Below are 16,633 nucleotides of genomic sequence, written 5' to 3'. Positions count from 1 at the left end.
TAAAAGACTTCAAAGAAAACATACTTACCCCAGTGGCCTGCTGCATGTGGCTGTTGGCCAGATTGCTGAGGGGAATCATTGCGACTCGTGCCCGAGCGTCGGCCCACATTTCGGCTAAGGGCCCCTTCATGGTGATCATGTGCTCGGGCGCGGTTGGCCGATCAGACTCAGGCATCAGCTCCTCAGTGGGGAGATGCAGGGAGACCCTGATGGTACGGTGCCGACCGGGAGTCGTCTGGGCGGAAGCTGGAGAAGGATCGGAGGCCGGCGCAGAAAATTGGGACAAAATGGCCGAACGTTGGACTTGGCGGGGAGCGAGCGGAAGGGCGCTGACGGGAATGGCCTCGAGGGGGTCCGATCGGACGAAATCGCCTCAACCGCTAGGGCTTTGCCGCGAGAATCGACGGTGGCCCGCTCGGACGGCTGCACCGCGGAAGTGGCCGATCGTAGGGGTGTCTCCGCTCGGCGCCTCTTTTGTCGAAGAGGGCGCTCTTCCTCCGGAGCGGAGCCTTCCTCCCGGACGGAAGGACCTCGGCTAGAAGTTAGGCCAACCGCCGGCTCCAGGAGAGAAGTCTGAGCGGCCGACTCCCCCGCATTCGCCTCGCTCTCTCCTTCGTTAGAGTCGACCGGGGTGATGCCCAGTTGCTCCATCTCTTTGGCAGCTGCGGCCTCGAGCGCCGCCGCTTTCCTCTTCAAAATGTCGGCCATCACGGACTCCATGACAATGTTCGCTGCAAAGGAAAAAAGAGAAAATCAGTTAGCAATCAAAGCGAATGCACAAGTAAAATTCTTACCAAAGCCGCTCGGGAGGGGGGTCCTGATCGGACTCAGGCCAAATATGTACATCACCCCCTCAGGCAAGAACTTATTGATGTCAAACTTCAGGGCGGCTAGCATGTTGGCAGCGTGAAGGTAGTCCGGTCGGGTCTTGAACCTCTTCAACTCAGGGGAGATTGGCGGTCCGACCTGCCACTGGGTTCGGAAAGCGGTCCGTTCGGGAAGACGAAGATAGAAGTAGAACTTTTTCCAATGTTTATTGGAAGAGGGCAGTTTATTGAAGAAAACTAAACTGGGCCGAGCCTGGAACATGTAAGTGCCCAGCTCGGACTGTTTGGGGTAATAAAAATAGTAGAAGACCTCCAGTCGGAGGGGAATGTTGTGGATTTTGAACAAGACGACAACGCCGCATAGAAGGCGGAAAGTATTAGGGACTAGGCTTCTGAGCGGAATGCCGAAAAAATTACAAACTTCTACGATGAAGGGATGGATTGGAAAGCACAGACCGGTTATGAACTGGTCGCGGAAAACACAGAAAGCTCCGCGCGACGGTTTGTGTGGCCGAGCGGAGGGGGAGGGTAAGATAATTTCAAAATCAGAGGGGATGTCGATATTGTTCATCAGAATATCGGCGTCGCGCTGATCGAAGCGCGACTCCATGGTAGTATACCACGGGCCGAGGGATTGGTCTTGAGGCTGAGAAGAACTCGCCATTGTCCGAACGGATGAAATCACAAAAGGCGAGAAGAAATGTAGATGATACAAGGAAGAGGACGACAAATGAAACAGTGCCCAGAGGACCAAAACTCGAGAAAGAAACGCAAAGAGAACACAAGAATCAAAGATAGAAAAGAAGAAGAACCTTACAGAGAAGAATGAAGATCAACGAGGAACACGGAATCGTCGGAAAGAGGAGAACCGAAGCCGCCAGAGCTCTAAAACGCCAAAGGAAGCTTCTGGGCACGCGAGAGCAGAAATGCGGCGAAGGAAGAAGGCAAGGGCTTTATAAGGTCGGGCCTGATCGGCCTCAACCGTCCGATGTAGGTCACAGGAACCGAGGCCCTCATCGAGCCATTCATTTTAAACTGCCAATGTCCCGTCGGACACCACGCCGCCGTCGTACGATGACGGCAGCAGCACCACGTGGCATTCGGCCACTGGAGTGCATTTAATGACCGCATACTCGGCCTTAATGATGGAGATTGGTGCGAATTCCGAGGAGATACGAGGGCGGCGTTGACTGAGGTCGTAGCTACCCTCACATGAGCCGTGCGGAGGATGGTTTCTTAAATGCGCCGCTCGGCACTACGGGAGTCCAGTCAGTCGGACTATGCGCCTCCTTCGACTAGACTTGAAGGGGAGACAAGTGATCCGGCAGTAAGGTCGGGGGACCCCCTTTGAGGGGAGTCAACGCCACGTGGAGGTCAAAAGTCTAACGGCCGATCGGAGAAGAGTAGGGTCAACCGACCGAACGGGTCCAAGCGGAATCAAAGACAACCCGACGAGGAGTCGGGTTTCCGACGCTCATGGTGAACAAGGTCGCCGAGCCGAGCGGGTAGCCCGCTCGGCAGAGGCATGAAACAACATTACTGTGAAGGAACAGTCTCAGCCGAGCACGCGACCGGGAATCCTCCCGGTCGGACCAAGGGGACATTGGGTTGGACACTCAGCGTGGGGAAAAAGAAGACAAGGGCAAGGGGACATTGGGGAACATCTTCTAACAACAGGCATGTTCAACGATCAAGTCATACGCAGAATCTTACGACAGAAGGTCCTGCCGTCCCATCAGAGAGATGCTCGGACTGTAGCAGTATGGTGTCAGGCATGCTCCTCTGGCAAGCCTATACTAAGGAATGGTAAATGACACGTGTACGCCTCGGTAGGCGTGCATACGCCTCCCCATAGCTCTATATAAGAACCCTCAGACTTCGACGGAGGTACGCAATCTCGCATCTTTGGAGCCACTTACTCGATGTCCTCTTGCCTAACTTGAGCGTCGGAGGGTCGTCGCTGGGAACCCCTTCCCGGCCCGACTTCTTTGCAGGTTCGTCGGAGATCCATACGGCCGGTCAGAGATCCACATCATCAGTTGGAAGAGCGCCACGTGACCAGCGTCCATCGATTCAACGTTCGGACATGATCATATGTCATGCCGATCGACTTAATGGAGCTCACCTACAGCCGAACGACAAACTTCAACGGGCCAACCGACAAGGTGAAGTCGCCTCTCGAACAGAAACCACACAGTGTCGAAGGCCGGTCGGGAGGAAATTGACTCACACAATTGTCTAGTCAGTCGGACTACAACCTCTTTTGACTAGATTTAAGGGGGAAACTTGTGATGCGGTGATGGTGAGGGGTCCTACCCTGCTGCTATGGTGGAGGTCAAAGTCAATGCGGTCAACGTGTATATGGCACCGGGCGGTCGGGTGAAGCATGCCCCGACCAGGGAGAAGGATCCGATCCATCATTGCCCTCGACACGAGGAGCATTCAAACACCCAACGCTCAAGGGAGAATGATGTGCAGAAACCGAGCCGAGCGACTACCCCACTCGGCCAGACAGCGAGGAATGGCATCGACAGAGTTCAACTTCGACCGAGCGGCTCCTCTGCTTGGTCTAACAACAGAATCAACATCAGCCGAGCACGCAGGCAGTGTACTCCGGCCGAGCGGTTATCCCCCTCGGCCTGACAACAGAGAATACGACAGTGGACTTCCGACCGAGCGGCTTTCCCGCTCGACCCGACAACAGAAAATACTTGGAAAGTGGACTTCCGACCGAGCGACTCTCCCACTCGGCCTGACAGCAGACAATATGCGGATGACGGAACTCTGGTCGAGCGGCTATTTCGCTCGGCCAAGCAACAGACACAATAGACTATCTTTTGATATCCTTTTGGTAGCTAGTGTCGCTGACAGACGGCATGATCAGACAGAGGATCGTACGGCGGAAGCTTCCGCTGTCACTTCAGAGATATGCTCGGCTCGTTAAGGTATTATGTCATGGATACTTTATTAACATGTCTTTTCAAGAAAAGCTTTGAGATACGTGCCCGCCTTGGGAAGCTTGCACGCGCGCTACAGGAGCTCTATATAAAGAGGGTCCAAGTATCGACGGAGGTATGCGTTACATGCGATAGCTTACTGTTGCGCTACAGTTCTTGTTGCTCCGTTTACTGCTTCTTCTTCTTTACCAGAGACTGACTTGAGCGTCGGAGGATCATCACCAGGGACCCCTTCCCTAGCTCGGCACTGACGTTGCTTGTATTGCAGACGGGAGCGAAGTCCACAGGAGGTCAGTAGGAGCGCCACATCCCCAGCATCTATTTCATCGACTTTCGAACAAGATCAATATATATATATATAGATCGAAATTGTAACCGGTACTGTACCCGTTACGGTAATGATTCCAGCCTAGGAACCGGGTCAATGTGTGCCTAGTTACAAGCCTAAGCCAGGTTCAATTCGGACACGACATGAGGTCTGGCTTACCTCGTGAAATGAACTTGGACCTCTCCTACAACATCCTCAACGAATTCAACTAACTCAAAATCAGCCCAGTCCAACTAAATTTCATAGTCGTTATTTCTAACATTAGTCTGTTTGAACCAAATGTATTAAACTAAAATTGAAATCTAGTTGGACTTTTTAAAAAATATATAGCAGTTGATACGAGGCACAGGCTTATCGGATAGTTCAACATGGTACATGATCCGAACCCGATATGTACAGTGGCCAGCCCAATCATTTCCTACGGACTAATCAGACGGTCAGGATGATGGAGATGTAGATGTGTTGGGGATGGAGTTTGGCGCGAGATCGGATCTGCCGTTCATCAAATACCAGATCGGCACTTGTTTCAGCTTCGCCGGTTGGACTTCCACAGGGAACAAAAGCAAACCGGCCGCCCCTTCCACCACAGCGTCACCGGCGCCGCCGTCGCTGGCGCTGTCCGCGTCTCCCAGTTCCCGTCGTACTTCCGCAGCAGCGCCCTACCTGATTCCACTGCCTCATCTCCGAATGCCTCTTCCAGGAATCCCGCCGCCGCCATCCTCTCATGCCAACGATCCCGTCCCTCTGCCGCCGGCGCCGACGTGTCCAGAAGCTTCGCTGCTTCGCCTTCCATTACCTGCCTCTCCGGGCAGTCCTTTCCCTTGAACGCCGCGCTCGTGGAATCCAGAAAGTTCCAAAGAAGCTCCGCCTTCTTCGCGAACGCTGCGGGAAACCGTCCGTCGACTCCGTTGCTGCCGATTCCTCCGTCGATCTCGCTTAGAACCACGAGATCGGGTTCCAGATCGCGTATCGACTCTAGGAACGCCGTCCGATCATTGGCGTTATTGTGGCCAGCCCGGAACTGGATGCAGATCACGAGGATCTCTCCTCGGACGAGAGCCAAGGACTTGGATCCGAGAACGTTCGCGTGGTCGATCTGGAGGTTTAGGTTGATGGATTTAGCGTAGCGGAGTAGATGGGAGCGGAAGTCATAGCCTGGAGGAGCGGCGGAGAAGGGGCCATAAGGGGCGGCGCCGCCTACTACAGTGAGACGTACCAGAGGTGGCCCACTTCCGGGACGACGGGCCAGTGCATCGAGAAACGTTGGCCACTGGACACCGTGGGAGACGCCGACGTCGACCACGTGAAGGGACGTGGCGCGGCGGCTGGAATCGAGAGCTAGGGCTTGGAGGATGGAGGCGTTGGCGAGGGTGTTGGGGAAGGCGAACCAGGGGCTGACCTCGTTGAACTTGATGAGCGCCAAACGGAAAAGCTTCGGCTCCACGGTCACGAAGGTGGTCGCCGCTGGAGCATCTGCTCCGCCCCTGTCGGGGATGCTGATTCCGGTGGACGATAGATAGTTGGAGAGGGCGCGGAGACCGTGGGCCGCGAGCCGGTGGTTTGCGTCGCCGGAAATAGACTGTAGTTCTTGAAGCACGCAGATCAGGTGCCGGACTCGGGAGACGTTCGCCGCTTCTATGGCGGCTGCGCACGGATTCAGCAACTGCTCCGCCCATCTTGCTTCCTTTCCCCCGCCATTGCTCGAGGTCCCTGCGCTCTTCCCTTGACCCTTCCTCGCCGTTGAAGCCAGCTTCTTGTTTACTTCACCTTCATTCACAAATTCCCCCTCACCCTCAATGGCAGCTTCACCTTCCGCCCTCTCTTTGGCTTGAAACATCATGCTCTTGTCGCCTGTGATCGGTCCCATCGGTTTCTTCCTCTTCCTAAAGAATTCATCTTGAGGAAGCAACCGAGAGCTGTTTGCTGGGGTGAGCGTGGAGTCCATGGATGGAGCAGTGTGGTTCATGTCAGCTTGTTCATGTCCTTGTGGCGCCGTCCACCATCCATAGCTGGTAATATCATTGTTGTTGATGCCTCCACCGGAGGTGGTTGATGTTGTGCAGGGATCAACGAGGAAGGAGGAGAGAAAAGACATGGAATCCTCCAACCAGTCCATGAGGTGGTGCTGCTGATGCTGCTCCGGCAAGGAGCTTTTACCTTGCTCGTCATCTTCAAAGGGCATGATGATTCAGCCAGCCCCTGAATCCCCCTTGTGCATTAACACCACAGAGTATCAACAAGGTGAGAGGATTAGAACTTCAAAGATGAAGTTAGAAATCAAACATGATTAATGGCACGAGGGAGATGAGAGCTGAGATTGGATGGAAGAGTGGAGGTGAAGGAATTTGAGCATTGACCAGAGGAGAAAGCATTGGGTTATGCTGTGATTTTTGGCATGGAAGATGAAGACTGAGGAAGAGATGGTAGGAGGGCGGTGGGCATAAACATATAAATAATTGTGATGTTCTCATTGGATGTTCAACACCAGGCTTTGTACTTTGCTGCATCTCCATTAGAGCATGTGAACTCATTATTTGAGTGATTTCGATCTGATTGACAACTTGAGAAGAGGGCTCCAATTCTTTATGGTGCTGATGAACTCTGCTATTATTTTATCTGCAAAGGTCAGAGTTTTATTTTAGAGTAAGACTAACAGCTAAAGTTTGCAGGACTTTTTCATATTGAAGATTGGCTTCTGCCTATATAACAACATTGAACAGCACTTGCCACTCGATGGTTGGATCAAAATGGAGGTGCAACTCTACTGGCTCACGTTGTCAGGTTAGATCCAAAAAGTTACTTATCCTGCCTTGTGATTAATACCTTCAATTACAATATATTAGTACACAAGAAGTAGCAACATTAGTACTATGGAAGATGCTTTTCTTTGATTATTATATTTTGTTTTAGATGATTATATGCTGTAACAAACTCAAGTAAAAAGGGTTTTGTCTGTGTTGTTCTTGTTTGTTGTAAGTTATGAAATAAGTTGTAAAGCAACATTGAACCAATTGTACTCTTTTTATTTTAGATAAAAAATAAGAGATCTTGGATGGGATAAGAATGAACATATACTTCTAATAAATTGAACTTATAAGACAAGGAAAGTGACAAGCAATAACAAGTAGAGAGAACTTATTTTTGTTTTCCCCTTTTTTTTCCTTGAGCAAGAAGAACTTCTCTATCACCGTTTTATACTTTTAGTTGACATTTCAGCAAGACTGGAGCTCGGTGGATACGGTCCCTTTCTTGAACAATATCAGTTATGGAAGCTTTAACTAACCTTCGCTAGGTTTAATGAGCTAAGCTCAGCTATTGTCATGGAGTAACTATACTTTTCCTTTCTTTTAAACTAGTCTTCTTGATGATCCACCAAGTCCCTTAATTATCAAGTATCAGAAACCTTCATTCTTCTTTCCTGTAGAATGGTATAATTTATAAGTGAACTTCAAAGAAGGTTAAAAAGTTTTTAGGATTTTTGTTAGATAAGTTTGTTAAATTTTTATTAGGATCATTAGTTTTTTTTTTTTCAAAAAGTAAGTGGTATTATCTGTGTGTAAACTTTATCTTTGTTCTTTTGTCATGCCGTAAGCCAATTGTATACTATAATTTCATGTCGAATAAAAATACAAGCTACTTGGAATACTATAATACTAGTACATGTAGCTAGTGACATGTCTTTATCATTGAAGCATCTTAATAAAATACTGAATGATACATGATGTCTGTAAAATGCTTCTAACTTTGTGCTTAGATAATCTGTGTCTGTAAGACTTAGCATTTCATATTTTATCGGCATAGTGTTCGATCATGACATTTGTTTGGCCAGGGAATCTGTGAATAGTAGTCAAACCCTAGGCTTTGAACTGAAATCTTAAACAAGTTACAGAACCTGTGTTACCTTTGAACAACCAACACCAGTTCAGATGCTTCCTTGAGAGAAAACATCCTTAGAAATCTTATGTGCTCCTCTTGATTCAAAGTTCAAACTTGCCAATTGTCAAACATTTGATTTTGTGATGGACTAAGTTTCCATTTGTCAATAGGTATTGTTTAGGCAGCAAATATATTGAATTGTTTTTGTTGTTTGTCAAAATATGATTTTGAATGACAATGGTGTGCTTTTTTGGAGCATTACTTGAGCAAACTATAGCCTGTTGATTATAATTATCATGAGTAGGCTTCATTATATCTCTCAAATAGTATCTCACGTTTTTTTAGCCCATGAATGATATCTAACTATACTTTTAAAATATAATTTTATGTCATACAAATATTTATGTGCAAAATCAAAATGGCACTTTTCATTATTATTTTCTTCCAAAAAAAAAAATCCTTTTTTAAAATAAAAGACAAAATAACATCCCAATAGTTTTATCTTAAAATATCCTTATTTTAAGGTTATTGAAGAGGTTAAGGCATAGCTACTACATGTTAAAATAAATTAGCTCGGTTTAATTAAAATTATCGCACAGAAAATATTACTATATCATAATATTTTTATTTATTAAAATTATTTAAATTTATTCAAAATGACTCTAACTGGATCAAAATGGATTTAAAACTATACTAGTCTGATTTGATTAAGTTAAAGTGATTTTAATTAATGTAGACCATTTTGATAAATTGGTAAAAAAAATATTTTGATTTATATATATATATATAATTTTGATCAAATTGAAGTAATTTTTTTTATAATATAACACTTCGAACCGACTAATTTTTGAAGGTAACCAGTTTTATAAGAGTTTTTTTTATCGACTATTAAGATAAATCTAGAAGTACTTATGGAAGTTCATTGAAGCAGTTAATATTTTTAGGTTTGTCGTCCCATTAGAGAAAAATTTTCGTAATGTGTTGTATCTGGGATTTAAATTTTAGATATATAGTTAATCGTTTGAAGGGCCTAACAACTATATCATAATTTTAGGGACTCAAATTGAAATAATCTAGGGCTCAAATTGAAGTAATTTTTTTAGTTGGTACTAGGTATTTAGTTTACACTGACTAATCTTAGGTAATCAATTCGATTTTATGAAAGTTTTTCACTAGCTATTAGGGTAAATCAAGAAGTACTTGCATCTGTGCTTAGGTCAATCGTACATTAAGAGAAATTTATCCATTAATTCGTTAAAATTGGGACTTGATTTTTAGATGTTTGCAAAATTGAGAAGTCGTTTGTCGTTACACCATTGCCTCGGGGCTCAAATCAAAATTTTTTTTAGTTAGTATTAAGTATTTAATTTACGCTGACTAATCTAGAGGGTGATTAGCCTGATTTGATCTTATTATAATTTTTTATCGATTATCAAAATAAATCAAAAAATATTCATAATGGATGCCGTATCAATCTAATATTTTTAGATTAATTATTTATTAGATAAATTTATCTGTCAATTCATATAATGTCGGATTTCATTCTTATATTTTAAAAAAAAGTGAGAAAGTGATTTTATTCTATCTTATATTAGCTATTGTAATACGAAATTAAATTATTTTTAATGATTTTTTTTTTGTCTTCTTGAACATGTGAGAGGTTTGCGTTTGGTACGTATATTTTCCATTTTCATTTTCTAGAAAATGTGCGTTTTCTGAAAAATGATATTTGGTTTGTGTTTTTCGTATTTGTTTTCTAAAAAAAATAGCTAGCGTTTTCTAGAAAAACAGAGAATGACAAAAAGTCATTTTCTGTTTTCTAGAAAACGTACAGGGGCGTTTGGTACGCGTGTTTTCCATTTTCATTTTCTGGAAAACGCGCGTTTTCTGAAAAACGGTGTTTGGTTTACGTTTTCCGCGCGCGTTTTCTAAAAAATTGACTATCGTTTTCTAGAAAAACAGAGAATGACAAAAAGTCGTTTTCTGTTTTCTAGAAAACGTGCATTTTTCAGAAAATGAAAATGAAAACGGTGCAAATCAAACGCACCCTACATTTTTCAAAAAATAAAAATAAAAAATACGCGTACCAAATGCACCCTAATTTTTACTCAATATTAATTAACTTTTCTTTCTCAAGTACCAACATTAATATTAATGTAGCACAGAAAGTTATTTTTAAATATTGTTTTTATTATAAAAAATATTATGTTAGGTCATTCTGTACAACTTTTTATTCACCTATTCAACTCACTATTTTACCTTACAGTAGCGCCTCTGGGTATCCAATTATTATCGAGATATTTACGATTCTATTTTAATTATAATATATTTATAAAGATTATTTTTTTTTAAATGGGATGCATAATAATGGAATACTGAATTTCTAAATTATTCATCGTGAATATTTTTCATCAGGTAAAAATTCTTATAAGATAAATTTGACGTTATCTGTTCAATATTTTATTTTTATTTTACCGCAATGACACGTCCTAAATCTAATAGGCTGGGCCTGGGCGGATAACAAAGGCTGAACCCAAGAAAAGTAGTGCCTTTCCATAATAATGAAACCTATAAGGGTTATTATGCAAAAGTTCCTCGAAACTGGACATAAAAGGGTTAGAGCAGCGCTAGGGTTTGGTAAACCAGACCGCCGTGCCTGACGAGCGGTGCGGTAGTGTTTCATTCTATCCGGCACGATCTTTTTCTCTCCGATCAATCTTTGGATTCCATTGGGTGGATTTTTATTTTTCCGGTATTCGTAACATTGCTCCCATTTTTCTTGTTTTTGATTTCTTTTTGTTGCATAAATTGGGCTTTAAAGCAGAGTCATTTGGAATTTGGTTTTGGTAATATGGACGGATGCGTTCATCTTTTTGTTGTGAATTTGTTTTTGGCTCGTCAAAGGACGACGCAGCTATATGATGAATAACTCCTAAAAGCCATGGAAGCTTTTTCCACATGAAGCTTTTTGTCATAGTTACTCTGATAGTGCTATACATATGCGGACCTTTGCGTTTTTGCACTTCCTTTTCATTTTTTTTTCAAGTTTTTTGTTCCACAATTCACTGATTTTCTGAACGTTTCTTTTGTCGGAACGGCAGATACTTCAAAAGTTGTGAGATTTCTATTTTCCTGAGACCGAGGCAAGATCCACAGTCCTGCATGCCCACTAAAATCAGCTTGGTTCACGGATTCATGCTTCTTTCTTGATTTCATTGCTCTGTTTGTGTTAAAAACAACATATTGTATGATCTTTATGCTCGGACCCTTCAGATAACAACATTGATTAACCTTTGAGTCTCAGCTATTTGGGATCTATTTTTGGTTGATACACAGGTTATAATCACAACATTAATATAAAATCTTAAATTCTGTCCCAACAAGGGCTTGTGTTCATAATAATGATATTCATTTGTTTATCCTAATAAGATTTTAGGCATTGTTGCTTTGACTTAGCCGTTCATTGACACCAGTAAGCAAGATTTGTGTAATGCCACTAGTTGATGAACAATTACTCAAAGCTATGGAGTAATCTCCACATGAAAGCTCTGTCATAGTTACTCTGATAGTGTCTTATTCCTTCTGCTCTGTTGCTCAGGAAATATATCTGGAATTTTAGCTTTTGTTTTGTTCATACTTCCTTTTAGGTCATCTATTCATACTCCTTCAGATAACAACAATGAGTAACCCCTGAGTCTCAATTATTTGGAATATATTTTTGCTTGCTATATAATCACTGCATTAATATAAAATCATAAATTTTGTCTCAACAAGAGGTTGTACTCATAATAGTAATATTCATTTATTTTTTCTAGGCATTGTTGATTTGGTTTAGCCTTTCATTGTCACTTGGAACCTGAGATTGCACAGTAGGCAAGATTTGTGTGATGACACTAATTGATGAATAATTACTCAAAGCTATGGATCAATCTCCACATGAAAGCTCTTTGTCATAGTTACTCTGATAGTGTCTTGTCTCTTCTGCTCTGTTGCTCAGGAAATCTGTTTGGAATTTTAACTTTTGTTTTGTTCATGCTCCTTTTTAGGTTATCTGTTCTTTATAATGAGATAGATCAAGCTAGTGATTCATTTGTCATCTTTACAGCAGATCAGTTCCATGTACTGATACTGCATCTGAGGATGACAACAGTTACTACAACCCTTTTCCATGCTTCCATTAGTAATAGAATAAATGGCATTCTATTGCTTGCTGTGTTAAGGGCTTACATTTTTACAACATTTCTTTTGTTCTTGTACACAGAAGCCCCAAAACTCTAAATCCAATGCAGGGGCTTCTTGTTCATTTACCAAGTAAGAGGAAGGTTGCCTCAGCCAGGACATGAGTTTTCGTCACCAGTCCCACAGTTCCTATGCACCACGCAGGTTTTTACCGCAGAAGGTTATCTCATTAGGAGTAGCATCAAGGGACAAGCAAGATCAAGAACATCAAAAAATTTAGCAATATATAAACCAAAAAGAAGCCTTTATCTAGGTTGTATCACTTTCTGTGGCAGTGGTGGTAATTGAATTTTGCCGTGCCTGATGGCAGGAAGTTCTTGGCTTCACAAAAGCATGCAACTTTGTATGTCTCATGGTGCTTTGTGTTTATATGGAGTAACTAATCATCTTTGCACTTGTCTACAGAGAACAAGTTATTAAGTCAAACGGTTCAAAGAGTGGAACATGCTGCAAGCATGCTAGTGTGCAAAGGCTCACAAGATCCTCTCTTGGTCCCAAAGGATGGAATAGTGATGGCACTTCTCTGTGGGATTGAACTAGAGATCGTATCGTTCTTCCCTTAGGATCGCATTACTACCATTCTTGGAAACATTGGCCTGCGCTCTCCATTCAATCTCCCTTGTGTTCCCAGATAACTCATAGCCTAGTTCATCATGCGTCTTCTCAAAGTCATCTCCATTTGACATCTGCATTGGCACCAAAGACCAGTGCTCAAGTCATTGAGGCATTTCGAAAGGCAAGGGAAACTCTGGCTAGAGTGGTGGGAGAGATGACCCAAAGGATAGAACTCTACTAAGGGGGGTGTATTCAATCAAAAGATTGAATGACTTTCATTGATTTTTTTTTTAATGATAGATTTTTGTGGAGTTGATTGATTTTTATTGACTTGTATAGAATTATGTGTAGTTGTAAAAAGAATTCTATGGAGTTCTATAGATTTTTTTGCAAGACTTTTATAGATATTTATAAATTTTTTTATGGAAATTTGTGGATTTATGAGAAAGAAAAATTCGTTTCATTATTGTTAATATGATAAACATTGCTCCGCATTCGCTATTGTATCTCTCTATGCATTGACATTTGCTCGTTGTTGTTCTTGAGTATCAGATAATTGATCAAAGCAATCGACACCTTAAACTTGTTCTGGTAAGGATGATGAAGCTTCATTATCTGATTTAATTAGAAATTCATGACACTCTTTGTGAAGACTGTATACTAAAAAAAATTTTATAATAAAAATTTTATAATCCGGCACAAATCAAACTTTTTTATAATAAAAATTTTTATTTTAAAAAAGATCGTAAACTTAAAAAAAAAATTAAAGAAAAATTAAAAAACGGTAAACTAATAAAAAAACACAAACTAAAAAAAAAAAAGGTAAAAATCGTAAACTTAAAAAAAATGTAAAGAAAAAACATAAACTTAAAAAAAAAACGTAAAGTCAAAACTTAAAAGAAAATCTAAACTAAAAAAAAATATAAATTAAAAAAAAAACATAAACTTTAAAAACAAAAAAAAAATAGAGAAAAACATAAAATAAAATAATAATAATAATAATAAAGTTAAAAAAAAATGTATATTTAAGTTTTGTAACAGACACCCTAAAGTAATCTCTATGGTAGACGTGATCAAGGTGGTGAAGGAATAATATCGAGAACAGTGTTAAATTTGATCAAGGTGGTGAAGATTCTTTGTTGAATATGCGTCAAGTTGGACTGTATACTATTGTATTGGTAGGCTCTGGACAGGGTTCAAAGAAATAATCAAAATCGAGGAGCGAAAAGGGAAAGGATTTATTCGTAAAAAATTAAAATGATTTGAAGTCTATAGAAATCTCAAGGGTGAGGAGAAGACTTTTTATTTTATATTTAAACTTGTACCAAGTATTTTGGAGAGCTCTCATTGGTTAAAATTTATATTCAAGGAATTCTAAAAGAATCCATGAAAATCTATTAAAATTTTGGATATCAAAAGATTTTCATAGAGTTTTTAAAAGTCGAGTTTGAATACCACATGACTTTTTAAAACTCTATAAAAATCCAATTTGGATATCATTAGATTTCTATAGAGTTTATAATAGCTTAGATTGAATACAACTAGACTTTTAAAATCCACAAAAGTCATTCAAAGTAATTAAAAGTCCAACATTTAATACACCCCCGTAAGATTTGATTATATTACGATGATTATAATTACTAAAGAGTGGAAATCAACTGTAACTAAACACACTTTGATTATTTACTAATCAACATGTGATTTTGATTGGAATAAACTAAGGAAACGGTTGAAATCATGTAGCAAATATTTACGGTTAGTTTACTTGGCAGTGTGGATGAAGAAAAGGATTGATTGTATGAGATTTGAGATCCTTCTTTTTGTTTACTTGTAAAAAAATAATGGACGATAGATCTTCAATTCATCCAGTCGATTACTTTTACTTTGATTTTCCATCCCTTTAAAATCGGACGGAAGCAAGTGGACGGAAATGAGTAAGAAGCGTGCAATCTCACAATCTCCCTTGCTTTCTCCTCCTTTGATCTCTCCTTATTTACCTGTTATCTTATTTCTTTACGTTCCCCTTCTCTAGGGATATGTTTATTATCATATGAGGTCGCGGGGTTGAAATTTATCAGGATAGTTGGGGCATAAATTCTCGGTCCTTATGTAACTCATCTTATTTGTCACATGCTCACTCAGGATGATATAATTTATCTCCCTTATGATGACCTTGGGTCAGATGCGACGAGTCGAGTGATTTCACCTTTTTACCACATATTTTCCTTATGAATTCTTTTCTCTTCTTCATCTGTGCCTGTGGGTAAGCATTAGTCCGGTCATGGAATGCTCAAGAATTTCTCCTCCGCCCAAGAATTTCTCTCTGGTTTCTTAAAAAAAAAATTATATATATATATATATATATATATATATATATATATATATATATATATATATATATATATATATATATATATATATATATATATATATATATATTAATAATTATCTAACTCTGATTAATCTGGAAGGTAAATGGATCGGCCTCTAGATAATTCTGGAAAACACAAATGCACCTTGGTAGACAGTTCAATGTTATTCCGTTAGCATTTGAAAATGTATATTATGAGATTCGAATTTTCATCAGAAGCAATCTTAACTTGTTGCATGAGATGCAATTTTATGTTCCCCTCGGGGCGGTGCGATGGTTAAGACATGGGGAGTTACCACATGAGGTCTTGAGGTCGAAACTTGGCGTGACCGAGCATAACCTCCCCCATGTCTTAGCCATTTGCATTAATGGCTAGTAGTCACCCGTGATTTACCTCCTCCGTGTTGGCCTAGGGACGAGTTGGCGGGGGCGCTGGGGGCGAGCGAATCGCCTTTTACCACATGAGATGCAATTTTATCATCTCCTTGGGATGGTCTAATGCTGCTAGCACATGAAATATTGAAAAATTTGAGATTCAAATTTTGACAAAATCGAGTTAAATATCTTTTTTTATGTGTTAATCATTATTTCAAATAATTGTAGGTGTTCATGATTTAACTCTTCCATGTTGGTATTGAGACAGGTTGACTAATAAGGGATTATTTTTTCTATCTTGTTTTAGAGATGGATTAATAAGGGTACTAAAGATGAGCAGGGATCTCCTGGTCCTTAATTTTGTGGACCAGGGGATGAACCACATAGAATTACGGTTGGATCATGATCGCGATCCGGTCGTAAATGATTGCGATCCCTTCTTGGGTTCACTGTCCCCATCAGGTTATAGTTTTTGTTCGGAGCGGGCGGCCGGAGGCCGTCCGGAGGGCACCCTCGCTCGACGTCCAGTAATCTGGCTCCTTATCCACCACCGGAGGCCTCTGGGCGGCCTTCGGCCGTCCGTTCCGAACAAAAACTATAACCTGGTGGGGACGATGAACCCAGAAAGGGATCGCAACCATTTACGACCGGATCACGGTCATGATTCGACTGTAATTCTATGTGGTTCATCCCCTGGTCCACAAAAGTAGGGACCAGGAGATCCCTGTTCACTAAAGATGTGTTAATCATCTTTTGACCACATGTAGAACCATCTTACCTGTTGTCACTACACCATGTCACCAGGGATTCATGTTTAGAGAGTAGCTAATCTTTACGATCTAGCAATTAGATCCTGATAAATCATGTCAAATAATAATGACACGATAGCCTCAGACTATATTGTGAAAATACTCAAATCATCTCCAACCCACATCATCAAATTTGGTATAATTTTCACATTAAAATGGTATAATTTCAACACCAAATACTATTTCAACTCCAACTCATCAACACCATATCACACCAAAAAGGAATATTCTCTAGAATATTCTATTATTCTTATTAATTTTTTTATATGATAATTATTATATTTAAAATTAAATGT

The 16,633-nt window shown here is 41.1% G+C and overlaps 1 protein-coding gene and 1 long non-coding RNA gene across 2 annotated transcripts; one reads left to right on the top strand and one right to left on the bottom strand.

Annotated features, from left to right (window-relative positions):
• Positions 1 to 4,429: 4,429 nt before the first annotated feature.
• Positions 4,430 to 6,548, bottom strand: LOC122020924 (protein NODULATION SIGNALING PATHWAY 1-like). The gene has a single exon (XM_042578970.1). The coding sequence runs from the start codon at positions 6,292 to 6,294 to the stop codon at positions 4,639 to 4,641; it is 1,656 nt and encodes a 551-aa protein (XP_042434904.1). The 5' UTR covers positions 6,295 to 6,548; the 3' UTR covers positions 4,430 to 4,638.
• A 4,094-nt stretch (positions 6,549 to 10,642) lies between these two features.
• Positions 10,643 to 13,276, top strand: LOC122021517. Its single transcript, XR_006122561.1, has 2 exons — positions 10,643 to 10,740; positions 11,090 to 13,276. It is a non-coding gene; the product is annotated as an uncharacterized LOC122021517 (long non-coding RNA).
• The last annotated feature ends 3,357 nt before the right edge of the window (positions 13,277 to 16,633 follow it).

This window comes from Zingiber officinale, chromosome 9A (assembly GCF_018446385.1).
Source record: "Zingiber officinale cultivar Zhangliang chromosome 9A, Zo_v1.1, whole genome shotgun sequence".
Taxonomy (NCBI): domain Eukaryota; kingdom Viridiplantae; phylum Streptophyta; class Magnoliopsida; order Zingiberales; family Zingiberaceae; genus Zingiber; species Zingiber officinale.
This window is presented reverse-complemented; position numbering and strand designations above follow the sequence as displayed.

Excerpts from the sequence above, each read along its gene's own strand:
- LOC122020924 (XM_042578970.1), bottom strand. The coding sequence starts at position 6,294 with ATGCCCTTTGAAGATGACGAGCAAGGTAAAAGCTCCTTGCCGGAGCAG.